The 19,608-nt window shown below is 37.2% G+C and overlaps 1 protein-coding gene across 1 annotated transcript in view; it reads right to left on the minus strand.

Moving 5' to 3' along the window:
- The window catches only part of LOC132395165 (ATP-binding cassette sub-family A member 13-like), a 205,445-nt gene that overhangs the window by 58,976 nt on the left and 126,861 nt on the right, over positions 1 to 19,608 (minus strand). The window contains exons 33-41 of the mRNA XM_059971462.1: positions 17,796 to 18,108; positions 11,456 to 11,570; positions 9,682 to 10,011; positions 8,723 to 8,792; positions 6,894 to 7,028; positions 5,480 to 5,632; positions 3,834 to 4,032; positions 3,009 to 3,227; positions 627 to 823 (exon numbers count right to left, since the gene is read on the minus strand). Of these exons, the coding sequence (XP_059827445.1) occupies positions 627 to 823; positions 3,009 to 3,227; positions 3,834 to 4,032; positions 5,480 to 5,632; positions 6,894 to 7,028; positions 8,723 to 8,792; positions 9,682 to 10,011; positions 11,456 to 11,570; positions 17,796 to 18,108 (1,731 nt within the window). The remainder of the gene's footprint in view (positions 1 to 626; positions 824 to 3,008; positions 3,228 to 3,833; positions 4,033 to 5,479; positions 5,633 to 6,893; positions 7,029 to 8,722; positions 8,793 to 9,681; positions 10,012 to 11,455; positions 11,571 to 17,795; positions 18,109 to 19,608) is intronic.

Consider the following 19,608-nt stretch of genomic DNA (forward strand, 5'->3'; position numbering starts at 1 on the left):
ATATAAAAATTAAATTGTTTAAAATCTGTCAGATTGTAGCAAAAATAATTTTGCATCCAAACTTTGATGAGGTCAACAGATTTTAGGACATAGAAAGTTAAGAGTTCACATAAACATAGATCTGAGGAACAGGACCTACAGTGATACTGAATGATAACGCACAGTTGAGGAGATGTCTGATTATTCTGACCTCTCATTTTCATATTCAATATCAATTCACCATCAACGTGATCAGCCTCTCAGTTGATATTGGCAGTATTTGCTATTTCACAGAAAGATGCTCTAAGGTAGGGGTTCCCAACTTGGCTCCATGGACCCCTTGCTTAATGGTATTGGTCTATGGCATAAAAAATGGTTGGGAACACAGAACACTTATTTCAATGAAGACTTGTTGAAAATCTGTCAATGAAATTGAATCTGTTATTTTAAAGTACAAAAGGTGGATTCCAATATCCATGAAGAGTGGTCATAAATGTAGGATAAAGAAGAATTCAGTCATGATAATGAGGTGTTCTCTCTCTCCCTTTTTGTATCCCAGATTAAAATTAAATTCCATACCAAGGGTAACTTGAGAAATCCCACAGATTATATAATATTTTGTCAGAGTAAACTTCATACTTCCTTACCTTCTCTGTATTTCAGTATTATATCCCAGATATTACGTCGAGAACAAGGATCAACGCCGCTGGTGGGTTCATCCAAAATTATAGTAGTGGAGCTTCCAATAAATGAAATCGCTAATGAGAGCTTTCTTTTTGTTCCTCCAGACAAAGTTCCAACACGTTTATGCTGATACTGATAAATTCCTGCTTTCTCAAGGGCCCTGAAAGAAACAAAGGTTTTATATATAAACACAAGAAAAATCTACAGATGCTGGAAATCCAAGCAACACATACAAAATGCTGGAGGAATTCAGCAGTCCAGGCAGCATCCATGGAAAAGAGTAAACACTCAACGTTTCAGGCCAAGACCCTTCATCAGAACACAGGTCTGAGTCCTGATGAAAGATCCCAGCCCAAAATGTCAACTGTTGACTCTTTTCCATCAATGCTGCCTGGGCTGCTAAGTTCCTCCAGCATTTTGTGTGTGCTGCAGAGGTTTTATATAGCATTGTCACCATGACGAACTTACATACAAATGATTAAAATATAGAAAAATAGTGCTGAAAAATCACACTGCGTAAAGATAAATAGAGATTTTGCATAGCATCAACAAGTTCACACATTCTTCAGAATTCTATTGATTTAATAGAATATCAAACAACTTAAAAATTTGTGTTTGAATGAAGTAGACATTAAGGAAGTGAAGTTCTTTAAATGCACAATATATTTCTTTAGAATCCTATGTAAGAAATATTGTAGCTTTCTGAAAGGATAAAATGTCTTTAAAAACTGTAGGGCTTTAGGGCCCCTGAGTGAGTGTGGTTAAGGACTGCACAAATGCCTGTAATGGGAGAAATAAAACTGATGTCTTGATCATTGCAGGATTTCTGTAAGTTAATCTCTATTGAATATACAGTATTGGGTTTTTGACTGTGACAGCTGAGTATTTCTGTCCCTCTGCTCCACTAGAAATGTCATAACTGCTCAAGCTTGCAAGGTTGTGAGCTAGCAGCTTATTTGAAATTAGCTAGTCAAATTAACTTCTCTTTCGGTTAACTGTTTGGTATGAGAGATAAAATAGCACAAGTAACAGCGAGACAGGATATCAAGTAAAGCAATTTGAATGTGCATAGATCAGACAGAATAGGAGGAGCATTAATTATGGATTAGCACCTCTGGCATAGAGCTTTACAGAATAAGATATACGATGGAACATGAGCAGAAGCTTTCCACGTTTTTTCCAGACTACCACCCACTAAAATAGATCAACTGCAAACGATGCAGAATAATCCCTCCAGAAAATTTCAATATACATAGCTAATAACAACAAGAAGCATTTATATAGGATCCTTGCTATAGGAACAAATAACATGCAAAGATAGCTCACAGAAATAATAGGATAAAAAAGACAATGAGCGAGGGATACATTAGGATTGGTGATTAAAAGCTTGATCGATCAGGTGGACTCTGAGGATAGTGGGAAACAAAGGCAGTGGATTTCATTGTGCAGCCATTCCATCAGGGTCTTTGTTACTGTCTCAAAGCCAATCAGCATATATCAAGCATGCTCACTAGAAAATGGGACCTCACTCAAGTTACCCTCCAAGGTATCAGAGTTCTGCCAGCAGACACTCAGCAACTTTCCACCAGCCATAATACAGAAACTGAGTGAACATGAGATTAACCATTAAGCACTGAAGCAAGGAAAGACACAACATATGGGCCACTAGATTGTGGTCAACCCTGGTATTCATAGGAAACAAAAATCAAGAACCTGACTGCTTTGTTGAGGCAGGTTGGTTGATTTTAGTATCCATTTGCCCTCTGTATTTCAAGTTAACTGTAACTGTTATGTTCAACCTAGTTCTGTTCAATCTGTTCAAACTCACTGTAAGTGACAGGAACAAGGCTTTTTGGGAGTTTATACATACAGCATATCAGGTAAACAGAAGAGAAGTTTTTTCTTATAATTTTAAAAAAGTTTTGAATATGACAATACATGTAGTTTCTTAAGGTCAGAAAGCTGACTAGCCAAAAAATAATTATCATCAAATGATGGAGGTAAGTGGACTTTGTCTTTGAAATAACATATTCCTTCAAATCTTAATGAATATTCACCTTCATAACCACAAAATCAGTAACACAATTTGTTTTAACTTATAAAATTTAGGCCATAAATGGGCAAAATTCAGAAAATTAGCTTGCTGATCAGTTCAGTCTGGGTGTATGCCCCATATTATGGAAAGAAGTACAGAAGATTCTGGAAAGTAAATTTGCACCAGGCTTGAAATAGGCCAGTATGGGGTCAGATGCACTTAAAAATCAAATGACACCCATTAGAATCTCCTGCCCAAAGCTCTTTTGTAGATACTTAATTGTTTAGTATGTCGACATACTGAGACTTACATGTTCACCTCTTTCTGCAACTTCTCTTTTGTCCACTCTGGTGCTTTTATTGTGCCATATAACTGAAGGTGCTCTTCAACAGTTAAGGTGTCAAACAGGACGTCATGTTGGAGGCACACTCCCAGCTCTTCTCTAATGTCTGAGATATCTCGATTCATATTCCTTCCGCCAACATAAACAACCCCAGAGGTGGGTTGGTGCAAGCCAGTTAACATTGACCTTTGTGGAGAGCAAAACACCACAAACTGTTTTAGGATACACAACTTAATAGACTGCAAAGCAGCAAGAAACTTTTTTCTTAATAGGCGAGTAATTACAAATTGTCATTTTCACAATTCTCCTTCATTGCATTCAATAATGTCCGAGCTAGATTAAAACTCTGGAACTTTGAAATATAATTGTGATGTGGCTACCAAAAGTAAGCACACCTACAAACCAATGGGCTTTGCAAAGAGTAAATCAAAAAACATAATTACATCCAGCAACATATATGAAATAACTCTTTCGCTAACTTTTTCTTTGCATTGACATCATAAATGCAAAACCAAATTTTATCCACCAGCTGTCTGGTGGTACATGATGTAGTTATAAAGAAAGCCTTTTCAATCAAATCCTGAACGTTTAAATGTACAGTTTTAGAAAAAGAACCTGTTGAGAAAAAATACCTTATTCACCAAATCTTTAGCTACAGAAATGCTTTGAAAATGAACACCTGCTGAATTAAATTACTTATTTAGTCTGACCACTAGTGAAAAGTAATGGTTCAAGATCCCTTTATCTGCAGATGTTTAAGGTTTACTTAGCAGATTATAAATTATCACTTACATTATTGTTGTCTTCCCTGCTCCATTGGGTCCCAACAAAGCTGTAATTTCTCCTTTGTAGAAATCAAGATTCAAGTCTTTAATAGCTGCCTTGTCATTGTGCTTATAAACTTTGGTGAGAGACCTTACAGCTACTCCTATCTCCAATTTATTGGTTATCTCTTCTTTCCCATGGAAGTTAATATAATTCAAAGGCTCACCTGTTGAAAGAAAGGAACAGATGAAATGGCAGTCATAATTCCAAACTTGATTCTTTTACTTATGTAAATTAACTTGCAGGGTCAAGGATCAATAGTTCTTTCATTTTCAATGTCTGTTCTAAATCTATTCCACTTAGCACAAATACAGTGTCACACCACACAAGGGCAATGTACTTGGTATAAACACATTTAAGGATCATGTAGTGATCACTTCTTCCAGCACTGCTATGGAGAGATGCACATAGAAAGGTTGGGGAGGATAAAAGCTTAGCTCTGCTTCACTGCTTGTTGGTGCCCAGCCTGATAATGTTGCCCGTCAGGTCTTGATTAGCTCAATAGTAGTCACACTAATAATGGGCATTAGTCCCAATCCAGAGAACACATTGCATCCCTGTAGTGAGGCAAGTCCATAGGTAAGAAGTAGAAGGAGATTTCCATGTTAGTAACTACTGAAACTTGGAGGCTTCATGGTATCTAGAGTCAACGTTGAGGACTAGCACAACAACTGCGTCTCTATATTTGGTAGGTTGGGCCCTTTGTGGCTAATAGGTTATATCCAAGGGTTTGCTATGGCAACCTGTGGTATTAACCACAAGGACTAATTCTGTAACTTTTTCATACTGTGACACGACAGTTCTGGGAGTCAGCTCATAGTTCCTTAGATTCTCCTGTGAACTCTGAAAGGTTGGCTTGGATGGAACTGACTTCCAAAACAGGCAAACTCTGTGCCTATGTTGATAATGGTTGCTCTGTCCTTCTTCCTTCTAGTCCTAACAGTGCAAAGGTTTTTAAAATCACTTAACATGTATCTGAGATTTCCCAGAAGAAGGGGGGAAAATGTTAACATTTTGTACTTCAAGAATGATCATTTTTTGGTTATTAGTCAAACCACACACAAACTATCATCAATAACAAGTTCAGGAGGGCAAAAATGTTTTGGAAAAGGATTCCATTTCATTGCACATTATGGTACTTAATGCATGAAAGCTTCAGACTGCAATTTCACAGTTTTAGGTTCTGAGAAGAAAATTGCAAATTAGTGAAGAAATCTTGAGAATGGCTTTTAGAACGTATGGCATAAGGGTGGAGACCGTGATCATCTATAATTGAAAAGGGAAGGCGAATGGATAAGTGGTTGACGTTTAAGGAACACAGATTTCTTAGAAGGTTCTAGGGCTGGAAGAGTTTGCAAATATAAGAATGGGCACTGCATAGTGAAAAATCAGCTTTGCTATTTCCTTAACAAGCCTTGTGAAGGTTAATTTCCCAGAAATGTAAACTTATTTCTCGCTACACAGGTACTGCCTGGTCTGTTATAATTTCCAGCTTTTTGTGCGATTTCAGATTTTCATCACTTGTAGCAATTTACTTTTTTTAAGCTACTGTATATCTCTAAGTGGATTCTCAGACACAGAAAAGTTAAAGTGCCAGAACTTTTAAATGTTACCTTTTGCATTCATTTGCTGGTTGTAGTGGTTCAGATTTTCAGCCCAGTACCCTTCTCCTATCTTTCTATCATGCTTTTTTGCACAACTGCACAGATTCATCCAATATGAACCTGTAAATGGAAAATACCAAGGTCTGCGAGTTCCATATTTACCTAAAATATGGGAGATAAAGTTAAAATGATTATGTAATATGGGACTTCTTGTAAGCACACAAATAAAAGACTACAAAGCATTTACAGACAAGCATTCTCAGAAAATAGTATTTCACACGTCTTTTAAAAAACTTTAGAAGAGAGAGGGGGCATAAAAGTGAATCAGTGTAATTTTCCTTACACAAAATTGACATGAATATTTATTTTAATCCCCAAATAAAATTAATGTGATTTAGTTTTATAGCAATGCCCCATAAAGTACAGTATATAAATGGATTTCAGAAAAGCTTTGCACAGCAATTCGTTAAGAAAATTGAGTCGAATAGCATTTAAAGGGATGTAGCTTCAAGGAACTAGCTGAGGTAATCTGGGTAAACTAATGCTTTTGAGTTAGAATGAAATGAGTAATGTTGTTTTGGGCACGTGTGCCAAGATCTCCCCTATTTTCAATCCATAGAAATAATTATAAATGTGAAGTTACCAAGTTGCAGAGGGATTTTTTTTATTCTTTCCCTTAAAACATATAATGCAAGATTTGAAGAGTGTAACTATCAGTCAAATTTCTGATAAAAATATAGATTCCAAATTATTTTTTAGAAATACGATTTAGTAGATTGTTCAGTTACAAAATGCTTTACACGTGTGACTTACTTGAATTGAGATTTTAAGTACACATATAGTCTGAACAGGGGAAAGATTGGACATCCATCAGTATAAATAAGCAAAAATTCTGCAGGGATCAATCTTATTTACATTCAACTTATGACCACCATCCAGTGAGTGAATTAATAAAATTTACACTTAGAATATATATTTTAAAAGAACGCCATGATCATTTGAAAAAAACATACATAAATATACATGGGGAAGAGGGAGGAGACTAAAATTCGACAAGTCCAAATAAAAAAATCGGCAGTAGCAGATACAGAATGCCTATATTTTCTAAGATACTGTAACAAATTTTACAATGCATTGCTTTAACCATTTAAAACACTCTAATTATTTTTTGTTCATACCAGGGTGCCTTTAATCAACTATCTCCAAAAATTTCTAATGCAATCCTTATTACACATAGCATAGAATAAAAAATAATCCACGCTAATATAAGTTCCAGTAAATACCTTGCAGATTACTTTGGTAAATAACCACAGAGCCCTTGGCTTCTTCTATAATTGTGTTTCATCTCTTAAAATAAATGCATTCCCCTAATTCTAGTACAAATCTGCAATGATAATTAGTGAAGAAGAATTGCTTTTCATACCAGGGAAGATATTATGTAGATACCAGCCTAGTATGAGGTATATCAGTGAATCAACCACAAGCATCCAGCAAATGCAAGCAAACGATACATTTTCTGCACCCCCAACAGCTTCATACATGTTATCCCACTGGAGACCTGGAAAACAAAAAGTCCATTTGACAAAGCATAAGTCTCTGAAGGGGTCCATATCTAGAGAGACATAATGAGTTCATCAAATGTTCAGATTTAAAGCTAGCAAATATGAAATTAACTTCACTTGTTTTGCTCTTTGTACATTATCTGCCAGTTTGCTCTTGGAGCATTTAGCAAAAAAACACAAGCAAAGCTATTTTAAAAACACAATACCCACATTTCCTCAAACCACAAAGTAACTGAATGTAGCAATGCTACATTATAATCACAAATTATTGTCTCTCCAAGACCACAGGTATTTCTGTCATATGCTCTGATTTCCTCCCAAACCCCAAAAGAATTGAATGAGGAAGATTAAGGAAAAGGAAATCAGAAACTTACAAAGCCTCCACTTTTAGATAAATATTCAGGTAAATATCAACTGCTCACTCTCATACAGTCTCTTAATGGACTATTTCTATGCCTTTAACACAGTACTAACACAGTGGGTGAAGCAAGGTGGTGGAAGGCTGTTCAATTTTAGTGGTAGTCTGGAAATGATCTTGGAGATGACTAGTTGAGAGGTAACTGGTAGAGTGAGAGCTGAATCATGAATGTGGCCACTCAGAATGAATATGGAGGCTTTGGAGAAGGAGCAGCAGAGCTTCACCACAATGTTGCCTGGACTGCAGAGCATAAGCTATGAGGAGAAGTTGGACACAATTGGAATATTTTCTCCGGAGAGTAAAAAGCTGAGGGACAACTTCATAGGAGTATATTAAATTATTGCAGACATAGATAGGGTTGATAGTCATTGTCTTTTTCTCCAGGATGGAAATGTCAAATATTAGAGGGTATAGTTAGATGGCGAGATGAGGAACGTTTAAAGGAGATTGGCAAGGTAAGTTTATTTTTACACAGCGAGTGGCTGGAGTCTGAAGTGTGCTGCCACAAAAGGTAGGAGAAGCAGATACAATGGCAATGTTTTAAGAGGCATTTAGACAAGCAGGGAAAACAGATCTTGTGCCTGTAGATGGGATCAGTTAGGTTGGCATCATAGACAACACAGACATGGTCACTGAAGGGTCTTTATTTGTGCCCGATTGTTTTATAGAGACACAAAAGATTCTGCATGTGCAACACGCACAAAATTCTAAAGGAATTCAGATAAGGCAACATCTATGAAGAGAAACGAGCTGATGGAGGATTTTGGTCCGAAACATTGACTGCATGCACAGTTTCTTCACAATTTTATGTGTGCTGCTGTGCTATTCTAAGTCCATGTACCAAAGACAAATTCAATGGAAAGAATGATATGGAAGTTTAGAAGACCAGAGAAAATTTTGTAAAATTGTTTCTACAGAGTCTGTACAAACTTACATGCAAGTAATGACTGAAAGGTCACTTTTGACAATGAAGCAGAAGGAATGAGTTTGAAAAGCATTCCAAGTGCAATAAATATCAGCCAAAAGAGTGGTAAGCACAGAAATAAAGATTTATCTTCCTAGAAAATTAGATTTCTTCAATTTTTTTTCTTACAAGTTCTTTGTACTTTTTAAAAGACCTTCATTTAAAACAAATATTAAGCTGGAAGTTCTGCTACATTTTTCTCATTTATCACAATCTATACAGATTGTGTGTGTTAATTTATATTTTCTACACAGTTTTTATCATCAGGATGTCAGATAAGTTGGTGTCACATTTTAAGATTCCCTTACCTTTTCCTTCCCCTTCAAAAAGAGTGATAATATAGGCTCCCTGGCTGAATGCGGTTGTACACAGGAGACACTAAATAGAATTGATTTTATAAAAGTATTACTATCTGAGCAGTTTGATGATTTAGATGTCTAATATACTACAAAGTAAGTCTGTATGACTAATATGTTCACAAACTAAGTTGGCGACATTCTGTAAGAAAAATATATAGGAATAAAGAACACAGTATTTGGTCACTTACTCCTGTCACACACCTCTACTTTGTTGTCACATAATTTAATTCCATTCCCCATGAGCAACCTATTGTAAACAAGTTTTTAAAAAATCTATAGAGTCACCATCTGCATGAATAAAATCCACAGCCCCAAAGTCTATTTTCAGAAATGGTTTGTCTGCTGTTGTCCAACTTCTGAAAACTTACTTCCTGCCCCACTTCACTCTTCTGATTAGTTAAAGGTACAATTGTGCCAGATAACTCAGTAATAAATGTCATACAAAACACATGCCAATATAATCATTCAGATTCCCGTATCAACATGTTATCTAAGTTGCCTGCTGAGGCTACCTACCCTAAGCTGACAGAGAAGTCCCAAAACAATATACTTAAACATATCCACATGGTGTCAGTGTAAGCTGGAGTGCATCTCATGCCTTTGTCTCCCTCTTTCCCACCAGAAAGACCAGAGAGAAATAACACTTTTGCTCTTAGATCTACAGTGCATCACCGCAAACCTTTCAGTTACTAGACATATTTACTTTTATCTTCACTGGCCCCTGTCTAAGAAACTTTTGAAATGTCTTACATGGTTCTCATAAAGAAAAATAATCTCAAGTCCTTCTCTGGATTTGAAATTTGCTGAACGTAGCACAGAGTGACTTTTCCCCACAAGGTCTTCATTTCAGATCGATCACAAAAGCGATAATTATACGAAATATTGTAAAACAGGGTATCACAACTTACAATTAGAACCTGGCTGGAAAAGCTGAGCTGGTTCTGTACGACGACCAAAACCATGTAAGGGAAAAAGGTAATGATATAGAGCAAGCAGGCGCTGAGAGCTGCTGTATTAGCGTGGCTGAAAAAGGCTGCAATCAAGTAGCCCAACGAAATAACTGAAGCTCCAAAATCCAAGAAGTAGAGGAAAACAATGAATCCATCACTATTGGGAAGAATCCCACTGGCTTTGAGGATAATGGTGATGAAAGCACTGCTGAATATTAGGGTAATGAAGTTGTCCAGAAACCAGACCAGAAAATGAACTAATGGTTTCACTCCCAGAATCTTCATGTACTGCAAAACATAAAATACACTGTCAGAGATCTTTAAGCTTCAAAGAAGCTTGTCAATTCAAGCTGGCAAAGACAACGTCAAGTATAAATTTATAGAATATGTATGATACAGTTTCCTAGAACAATATATTGAGGATCCACCAACAGAAATTATCATTTCAGATTTGCCCATGTATAATGATTATCAAACATCACCCTAGGGAATAACACTCCCATTTAGGGAAAAGTGATCATAATGCATTAGAATTGCATGTTCTAATGTATTAAAGTTTAGTATATTTAAGATTTAATTAACAGTCAGAAAACATGAGGGAGAATAAATGATCTTTTTGAAGTTGCAGTTTTAACTGGTGGAGTGCCATAGCGATAAATGCAGGTGTTCCCCCTGTCTACAGCTGGGAGTCACAATTTAGTACAAAGGAGAAGACTCTCACTGAAAATTTCCAGAGATTACACTAAGGGGATGGTGCAGGAAAATGGATCAGGTATAAAAGCTCAGCCATGATCTGGAAAAATAGTGAACAGACTGGGCAGTTTCCATTTCTTCTGTTCCACTTAATGGGTAAAATGGCTCACTTCATTTTCTATTTTAGACATAACAATGTTCAAACTTAACAGAAATATTTACTGGTGACATGCAAACAACATTGTTCCTACTGCAAAGATAGAAAGTACTTAGAGATGTTTGCAAAAGCAAGCTTTATAATCATTACCATCAGCAGCCAGGACTGACAGAGATATATCACTGACATCAACAGTTGGTCAATGTCACTGCGTTCATGACTTGTGTTAACAAAAGCTCTTTTGGAGTTGAAGCCTTTTTGATAAGATGAAGCAGATTATAGCCAAATTTAAACTCAGAATAACCATTAGAATTGATATCCAGAATGTTCAATATTTAATGATGTCAGATAGCTGTTATTGTTAGTTTTCAAACAAGACAGATGCAATCTTATTAGAACTACTGAAAGAACACTTGTAAACAAAGCTCATCTAGGTAACAAAGTTCCCATAAACCATATACTAAGATTAATATTGAGATTAGAATGCTACTTCATCCAATTCTGAGTTGGAGGTAGCAATATCCACAGCTCTAATTAACCTATCCATATTAGATTTTTAGTTTAACTCAGCCTTCTGTTCGACAGCAGTAAGAAAAAGAAACACAGGCAGTCAACAAGTCAAGTCAAAAGCCAGTGGGCATATAAATCAGGTGGATGATGAGAAATCGGACATAGGGAAATACCTGGCAATTTGTATGCATAATATGAATAGCCTGGCAATAAAATCTTGAGTGATCATTCCAGTTTTCATCTTTTTATAACATAGTCCTCAAATTATTTCCATTCACATTCTTAACTTCCTTTTAACCATATTAACGCATTCACTAAAACATCAGTTGAGTTTTATGAACTCTAAGCAACACAATCTCAGGACTTCATTACCTCTTCCAGTCTAAGCTCTTTGTCAAACACAAGTTTCCGCACGAAGCACGCTATGGAAATCAACCATGCCAGCATCATTAACAAAGGAAGAAAGAAGCCTATGTTGCTGAGAAACCTGTCAAAAAAGACGGCGTTAGAATAATTGGGTTATACAAGAACACCATGATGAGGCCCAACAAAAATGACATGAGAACATTTCAGAAGTTAATTTTCATTGATTAAATGACTGCACTCAAAGCATTATAAACAAGCATGGTCTTCTTGTGTAGTAAAGGGAGTATAGACAAAAAAAGCAGCAGATAGGTTTCTGGGTAGTTTTCATGTGAGAAAGCTTGAGTAGTTTGGCCCTCTACTCTCATTCTTCTAAATGAAAGGTGACCAATTGAAAAATATATGATATTGACAGAGCAGAACACAATAGGTGCAGGGATGATATTTACCCTGACTAAGAAGTCTAGAAATAGTTTCATGGTGTTGAAAAAAAGAGTTGAAGCATTTAGAACTGAAAGTTTTCCTTTTAAATGTGGTGAATGCTTGTTACTCTCTATCCAGAGGATGGTAAATACCTAAATCATAAATTGCATTCAACACAGATATCAATAGATAAGTGAATATTAAATAAATCACAAGATATGGGTACAGAGAAGGAAATGGTGTTTGAGGTTAAAGATTAGAAGTCATCTCGTTCAATGACAAAGATGGGTTAGTGGACTGAAATAGCTACTCCTATTCCTACTTGAAGTTTTTCTTCAAAGTTTCATTATTTGTGGATCGGGGATGTCACAAGGGCAGGAATGGCTGCTGAATGTTCCAGGGTTTAGATGTTCAAAAAGAACAAGGAAGGTGGGGGAGTGGTGTTGCTAATCAGGGATAGTATCACAGCTGCAGAAAGGGAGGACTTCCTGGACGGAATGTCCACCAAATCTGTAGAGGTGGAAGACAGAAACAAGAAGGGAGTAATCACTCTATTGGGACTACTCCCTAGACCACTTAACCCCTCTAACACCCCCCCTGCCCCCAGCAATACCATCAGAGACACTGAAGAGCAAATTGGAAGGCCAATTTTGGAAAAGTGCAAAAATAGCAAGTTGTTGTCATGGGTGATTTCAACTTCCCTAATATTGATTGGCACCTCCTTCATGCAAGAGATTTAATTGAGACAGACTTTGTTAGGTATGTCCAAGAAGGACAGACCAACCAGAGAAAAGGCTTTACTGGACCTGGCACAAGGCAATGAACCTGGTCAGGTGACAGATTTCTTGGTGGGTGACAGTGGCCTTAATTCCCTGATCTTTACCATAGCCTTGGACAGGAATCAGAGCAGATGGTATGGAAAAGTACATAATTGAAGGAAGGGCTAATTATGATGTTACGCAGAGACTTAGGAGAGTAAACCGAGAACAGATGTTCCCAGGGAAATGTACAATGGAAATGTGAAGATTGTTCATGGAGCACTCATCTGGGGATCTGGATAGGATTGTCCCATTGAGGCAGGAAAGGGTAGTACGATGGAACCATGGTTGACAAGAGACGTGGAGCATCTAGGCAAGAGGAAGGAGGAATGATGAGGTGAGAGCAGGTCATGTGGTATATATAGATTGGCACAATTATTATAGAGAAACTAAATAGATATGTTGCAGTCACTGTAGTGGCTAAGCTCATAAAATATTCAACAAAATAGAAGTTGTGTTAAAAAAGGTATCAATTAATTTGATGAGTCAGGAGGGGTGGAGGTTGGCCACAGAGCCAAATTGTGACTGAAACAGCAGGCATTCTGTTCTTGCAGTCAGTCTTGCAATATCTATGGAAATAATGCTAATGATGACAAATACCAAATAATATTGTCTAATGACTGGTACAGACACAAAGGAAATTTCAAAACAGAATAGTAGCAAAGGCTGCAGATCCAAAATAATACAAAACACATGCAGATTAGGCTGGCTTGAATCACTGCCACTACTGCATCAAAAGGTACTCCCACCATATTTATGTCAAATAAAATAAAGCAAAAATATTTTAGCTATCAAAAAAACAGCACTTATCTAAGCCAAAAGCAACTCCAATGGTTTTTTAAGCAAAAGCTGCAGTGAACAATTCTACAGAGCACTGAAATTAGGGAGAATTGGATTTATACTAGATTAAGACCATCAGTGACAATGTTGGAAAGCAGAACAACTTAACAGAGGAGCATGATTAAATTATCACTGCATCAACATTAGCATTGTTACAGCAAAAGATTGCTTAATGAGTCGTGGATTTATGTTCAGCCAAGTATCAGCAATGAAACTGCAGAAAATTAAAAACATACTTGAGTTAAATATTGAAGATTTTGAATCAGGTAAACTACTTAGTGAGTTACAGTGGTCAGCAGATGGCATTACCAATGGTAATCAGCTGATTGCACCAATCACTCAATCTTGATGGCAAAGGCTGGATCCAAAAATTAAAGGTATATTGAGGGGAGAGCTTTCAAAATTATGCTTAGATATGATCAGAAATATTCCAAGATAACTACATACTTTGTGTACTATAATTATAGTGCTTAAGTATATGGCAATCAAGGTATGACCATCAGGCCATACTCTCTTCTCACTGCTGCCATCAGGAAGATGGTACAGGAGACTCAGGACCCACTCCACCATGTTCAGAAACATTAAGTACTTCTCAGCAATCAAGTTCATATACCAGAGGGGATAACTTCACTCAATTTCACTCATCCCATCACTGAACTGTTCCCACAACCTATGGACTCACTTTCAAGGACTCTTGATCTCATGTTCTTGATTATTACTATTTCTTTTTTCCTCTTCTTTCTGTATTTGCACAGTTTGTTGTTTTTTTTTGCACATTGTATGTCTTTTTGTCCTGTTGGGCGTGGTCTTTCATTGATTCTATTGTGTTTCATGTATTTACAGTGATTACCCGCAAGAAAATGAACTTCAGGATTGTAGATAGTAACATATATGCACTTTGATAATAAATTTACTTTAAACTTTGAATAAAACCAATTGACTACTCACCTCAAACTATTCCATATGTATTGAATAAACAAATAATGGAAGAGAAGATAGATTAGAGCAGAGCAGAGTCCAAGCAAAGGTAAACTACAATGATAGGCAACATGAACTGTCCAACTATGTGGTGTTTACAGAATGACATTGAACCAGGGAACTAATAAAAAGCTATGCCCATTACCTTCTTTAAAGGATCTGTATACAGAGTTAACAGGAGCCAACGTTTTCATTAAACTAGACTAGTCATATGCAAATATTATGTTAATAATGGATGAGTAGTATTAGCAACATCTGACAGTTAACCTACAATGGAGTTTTGCTCATAAGGTAAATTATCTACGCAGTTGAGAATATATACCAACTACACAAACTTCAAATACTAGATGTGTTCAGGCAGAAATGAACATCATGTAAAGATTAAAGAACCAAACATATACTTTTTAGATACAGAAGTGCATCTTGGGCTAAAAAATATGAAAATAAATTGCAACTGGTCAAATTAAAGCTATTGTGAAGATAAGGAAATGTGAAAATATTGCAGAGCATAAATCATTCAGAGACACACTACAGTATAAAGTTGGATTTCTGCCTCATATCCAAAGGGCTATAGAGGTGAAGCATGGACACAAGCCATTCAGCATCAAACCCTTGCTGACTATTAAACACCGCGATTTCAGATTCCACTACTATGTACCAGAGGCAACTTACAGTGGACAGGTAACTGAACACAGTGTACATGTGTGAGATATGGGAAGAAACCGGAGCACCTGAAGGGAACTCACGTGGTTGCATGGTGAATCTGTAAATCGTGCGCTGCAGCATTGGAGGCCAGGTCTGAACAAAGGATATGGAAACTGTGAGGTAAGCCCCCCCCCCCCGTTGCACCAACTACAGTTTGCAACTATACTGGTATCGTTACATCAGTAAATTAAGATAGAGGAAATATAAGAGAGAGTGGAAGAGAAGCAATGGAAGTTGAAACAATACAAGTCTGGGAGGAAATTTTAAGTAATGCAATCGAGCTTGTGTATGAATACTATCTACAAATCTGGCACAATTGAATATCTGGTGAAAATAAGCGACAAAATCATCAGTGTACACATTTTACAAAACTTAATTTCACTTAATTTCAGCAAAAATATATACATAATAATATACAGAATTACATGATCATAGTGTGGAAGTTGCAGCAAGGCAAGGGTTAAAATAGTATGTTGACAGAACATAGCACAGACACTACGGTCTCAAGTTGAACCAGCCTTTGCGAACTGGATTTCCCTTTTCTGAGTATGTAGTTCAATAAGGCAAGGGTTAAATTGACAGGCTGACGGAGTGCGCAGACACAGACTGAACACAGCCTTTGAAATGCTAACTCTTCTTTGTACAGCACTTCTGTTCGAGCCTGGGAACCAAGATCACCAAGCACCAACTCAAAAAAAGATGCAAATGAAGGATTCTGGGGCAACACTTACTACTGGACAATTAAAATACTAATTCTTAGGTAATATTACTCTTTAGCATTTAATTTGTTATTAACACCTTAAAATGTAATATGATTAGTAATTAAATATGCAAATAATGGGATTTAGAAGTGCACTAAGTTTCTATTGGATTAATATCTGTATGATTTCTGTAAATACATATAATTTCTATGCAAAAATGGCATTTCTTTGTTTAAACTTTAGAATAGTTTGGGAATAGGGGCCAAGCTGTTCTCCTTGTACAGACTGGCTGACTGGGTAAGATTGACTGACTGGCAGGAGGCAAAAGAGTGGGAATAAAGGGGGTCTTTTATGGTTGGCTGCCGGTGACTAGTGATGTTCAGCATGGATTGGTGTTGGGACCCCTTCTTTTCACATTATATCTCAATGATTTGGATGACGGAATTGATGACTTTGTGACTAATTTTGCAGACAATATAAAGATAGGTGGAGGGGCAGATAGTTTTGAGGAAGCAGGGCATCTGCAGGACTTAACAAAGTAGAAGTACAATGCAGGGAAGCGTATGGTCATGCACTTTGGTAAAAGGAATAAAGGTGTAGACTATCTTCTAAACAGAAAAATTTCAGAAATCAGAGGTGCAAAGGGACTTGGGAGTGCAGAATTCCCTAAAGGTTAATGTGCAGGTGGAATTGGTGGTGAGGAAGGCAAATGCAATGTTAGCATTCATTTCAAGAGGACTAGAAATTGAGGCCGAATCAAGGCGGCAGGTCCCTGGCTCATGAGAGTATTGAAGTGGCAGGGCCTGGGACAAGAGAGAGGAATGGTCTGCGGTTTAGCTGACGTAATTACCGAGCCAGATTGAAAAGGTGGGGCAAGAGGCAAGGGACGAACTAAAGTTCTGCTCGCTGCTCTATCAGGTTTACTCGTCTCTGTGCTGAACTGAGGCTGTGGCCTGCAACTGATGGGCTCCTGGATCAGCTGCAGTGATGACTGACTTCATGAATGTGAACTCACTTATATGAAAACCAGTTCTAAGTGATAACTGCTTACTTTTATTTTTTACATGATTTGCTTTTTATCTCTGCACATTGGGTATTTGACTATCTTCTTTTTCTAATGTGTTTCTTTGATGTATGTCTGCTTGTAAGAAGATGAATCTTGAGGTTATATATATACATATGTTGATAATAAATATATCTTGCACTTTTAAAAGCAAGGATGTAATGGTGAGGCTTTATAAGGCATTGGTCAGAGTGCACTTGGAGTATTGTGAGCAGTTTTGGGCCCCTTGTATAAGAAAGGATGAACTGACATTGGAGAGGGTTCAGAGTAAGTTCACGAGAATGATCCCAGGAATGAAAGAGTTAATGTATTTGTTGACCATGGGCCTGTACTCACTGGAAGTTATAAGTATGAAGGGGGATCTTATTGAAACCTATTGAATGACCTAGATAAAGTAGATGTGGAGAGGATGTTTCCTATAGCGACCAGACAACACAGCCTCAGAATATAAGGATGTTCCTTTAGATCAGAGATGAGGAGGAATTTCTTTTGCCGGAGGCTGCTGAAACTGTGGAATTTATAACCATTCTGCTGCATCACATTTTCCTTCAGTGCATCTGCATCTCCACAACTTAAAACAATCTAATAATCAGTTACAAAATGTCATTCCTTTGTTTCTCTATCTACTTCATTATTATGTTTCAAACCTTTTCTTAAATTGATAAAATGTAAAATTATGTCAAAATGGGTAAGTTGTGAACAATCTGGAAATAACCTGTCCAGTAAAATAAATATCAAGTACAGATACATGCTTCTGTAAATAATTAAGAACATATTGTAGCAATAACTATATAATAGTAAGGCTGTATCAACCAACTTACTGATCATTCTTGTGGCAAGGATATGGCATTGCTTCCACCTGTATTGCAGGATCAAAGATATCTCGACCAGTTTGCATTTCAATGATAGCGCGCTCAATCATATCTTGCAATGGAATGAAGGCAAGGTTATAGTGGCTGGTGTCTGTTGGCAACTTTTTGGGCTGAGATACCCATTTAGGATTTTGCAGCAGGTCAGTGGGCATGCTGTGCAATATGTTGGTTCGAATAGTGTACTTCAATTGAGGTGGAAGCGAGGAAGATAGCTGTTCTACCTTTCTCGAAGTGTTGCTGTCTTCAGTGTCAAATAACACACCTAGGAAGATAGTAAACCAACACATCTTTAGAAAGAGGTTGTTAAGTATTTTCATCAGAACACTTTATACACCTTTGCAATTTAGAAAGTTTTTTTTGACAATTACTTATTGTAGTTGTGTATACCTCTAGAATGAGAAATTCCATTACTAAATATTCACTGCTTTGAACAGGAACAGAAGCAATGCATAAGTTTTTTTTTTGTGTCCAGTGATTCTTTGGTTCTTACCAACATTTCCAAAGCAGAAGTACCTCAGTCATCAACATTAAAGCGTGTCATTTTCCAGTGAGCCTATAATTGAGAAAGAAACTTGCCCAACAGAAACGTGAAATAACTGCATCTACACAAATATGTAGATTTTGAAGGTCAGTTTTAATGCCAAGTGAAAATTAATTGCTGCAGGACACTGGAGAACAAGGTCCAGTTTTTTTCTGAGAACTGAGAGAATTGCTGACCTGTCTTGATTTACAAATGGCCAGCTTGTCAATAGCTTAAATGGGTAAATACCATCCTCAAACTGGCTTGAACTTTCCCAACAAGCAGTAAGCCAGTCTAGTCATTATTTTCACTGTGCTTAGTGTGAGTACCTTACAGTCCCAACAATTAACTACATTTGGGAAAGCATTCTGCTCAAAACAAAACTCTTGAGAAGCAAAGGATTACTGGTTTCAGCATGGATATTTATTGGTTGGTCCCATCTTCTCTAAGAATGCTGTTATTTTTAATGGGCAACAATGCCTTGTTTTCTGTCTAGACACAATGTAACTCTCAGAACTCAGTTTAACAGAGACATAGACTGGAGCAACATGGAAACATGTCATTCAGCCCAACTCATCTGCTCCACCCAATGGGTATCCTTCTGTATAATCCCTTCTCCCCGCTCATGGCCCATAGTCTTCTGAGCCAAGTGATTCAAGGGTTCGTGTAGATACTTCAACCATTCTCTCAGTCAACACATTTCAGATACCAAACACTCTCTGAATGGAAAAAGATACCCCTCATATCCCCTCTTACCCTAAATCTATATCCTCTAGTTTTATCAATCTGGAAAGAAAGAAGTTTCCAGCAGCCTATCCCAGCTAAACCCCTCCAAAAAAAAAAATATATATATATATATATATATATATATCTCAGCTTCCTTAAGCTCTCCAGGGAAAATAGATCTAGCTTTTCCAGTATTTCATCTTAACTTCTTAACTGATCTGTCCATTCCAAGCAACATCCTGGTGAATCTCCTCTGTACCCTCTCTAGTGTTATCACACTCTTCCTGTACTGTGGTAATCAGACTGCATACAATACTCCAGAAGGCCAATATTTTGTAAACTTGGAACATCACAGTACCACTGGATCAGCAAATTTGTGGATGACACCAAGATTGGGGGCGGGGGGGGTGTAGTGGACAGGGTGGAAGACCCACAAAGTTTGCAGAGGGATCTTGATCAGCTGGATAATGGGCTGAGAAATGGCAGATGGAATATAACACAGACAAGTGTGAGGCA

The sequence above is a fragment of the Hypanus sabinus genome, chromosome 6 (genome assembly GCF_030144855.1).
Source record: "Hypanus sabinus isolate sHypSab1 chromosome 6, sHypSab1.hap1, whole genome shotgun sequence".
Classification (NCBI taxonomy): Eukaryota; Metazoa; Chordata; class Chondrichthyes; order Myliobatiformes; family Dasyatidae; genus Hypanus; species Hypanus sabinus.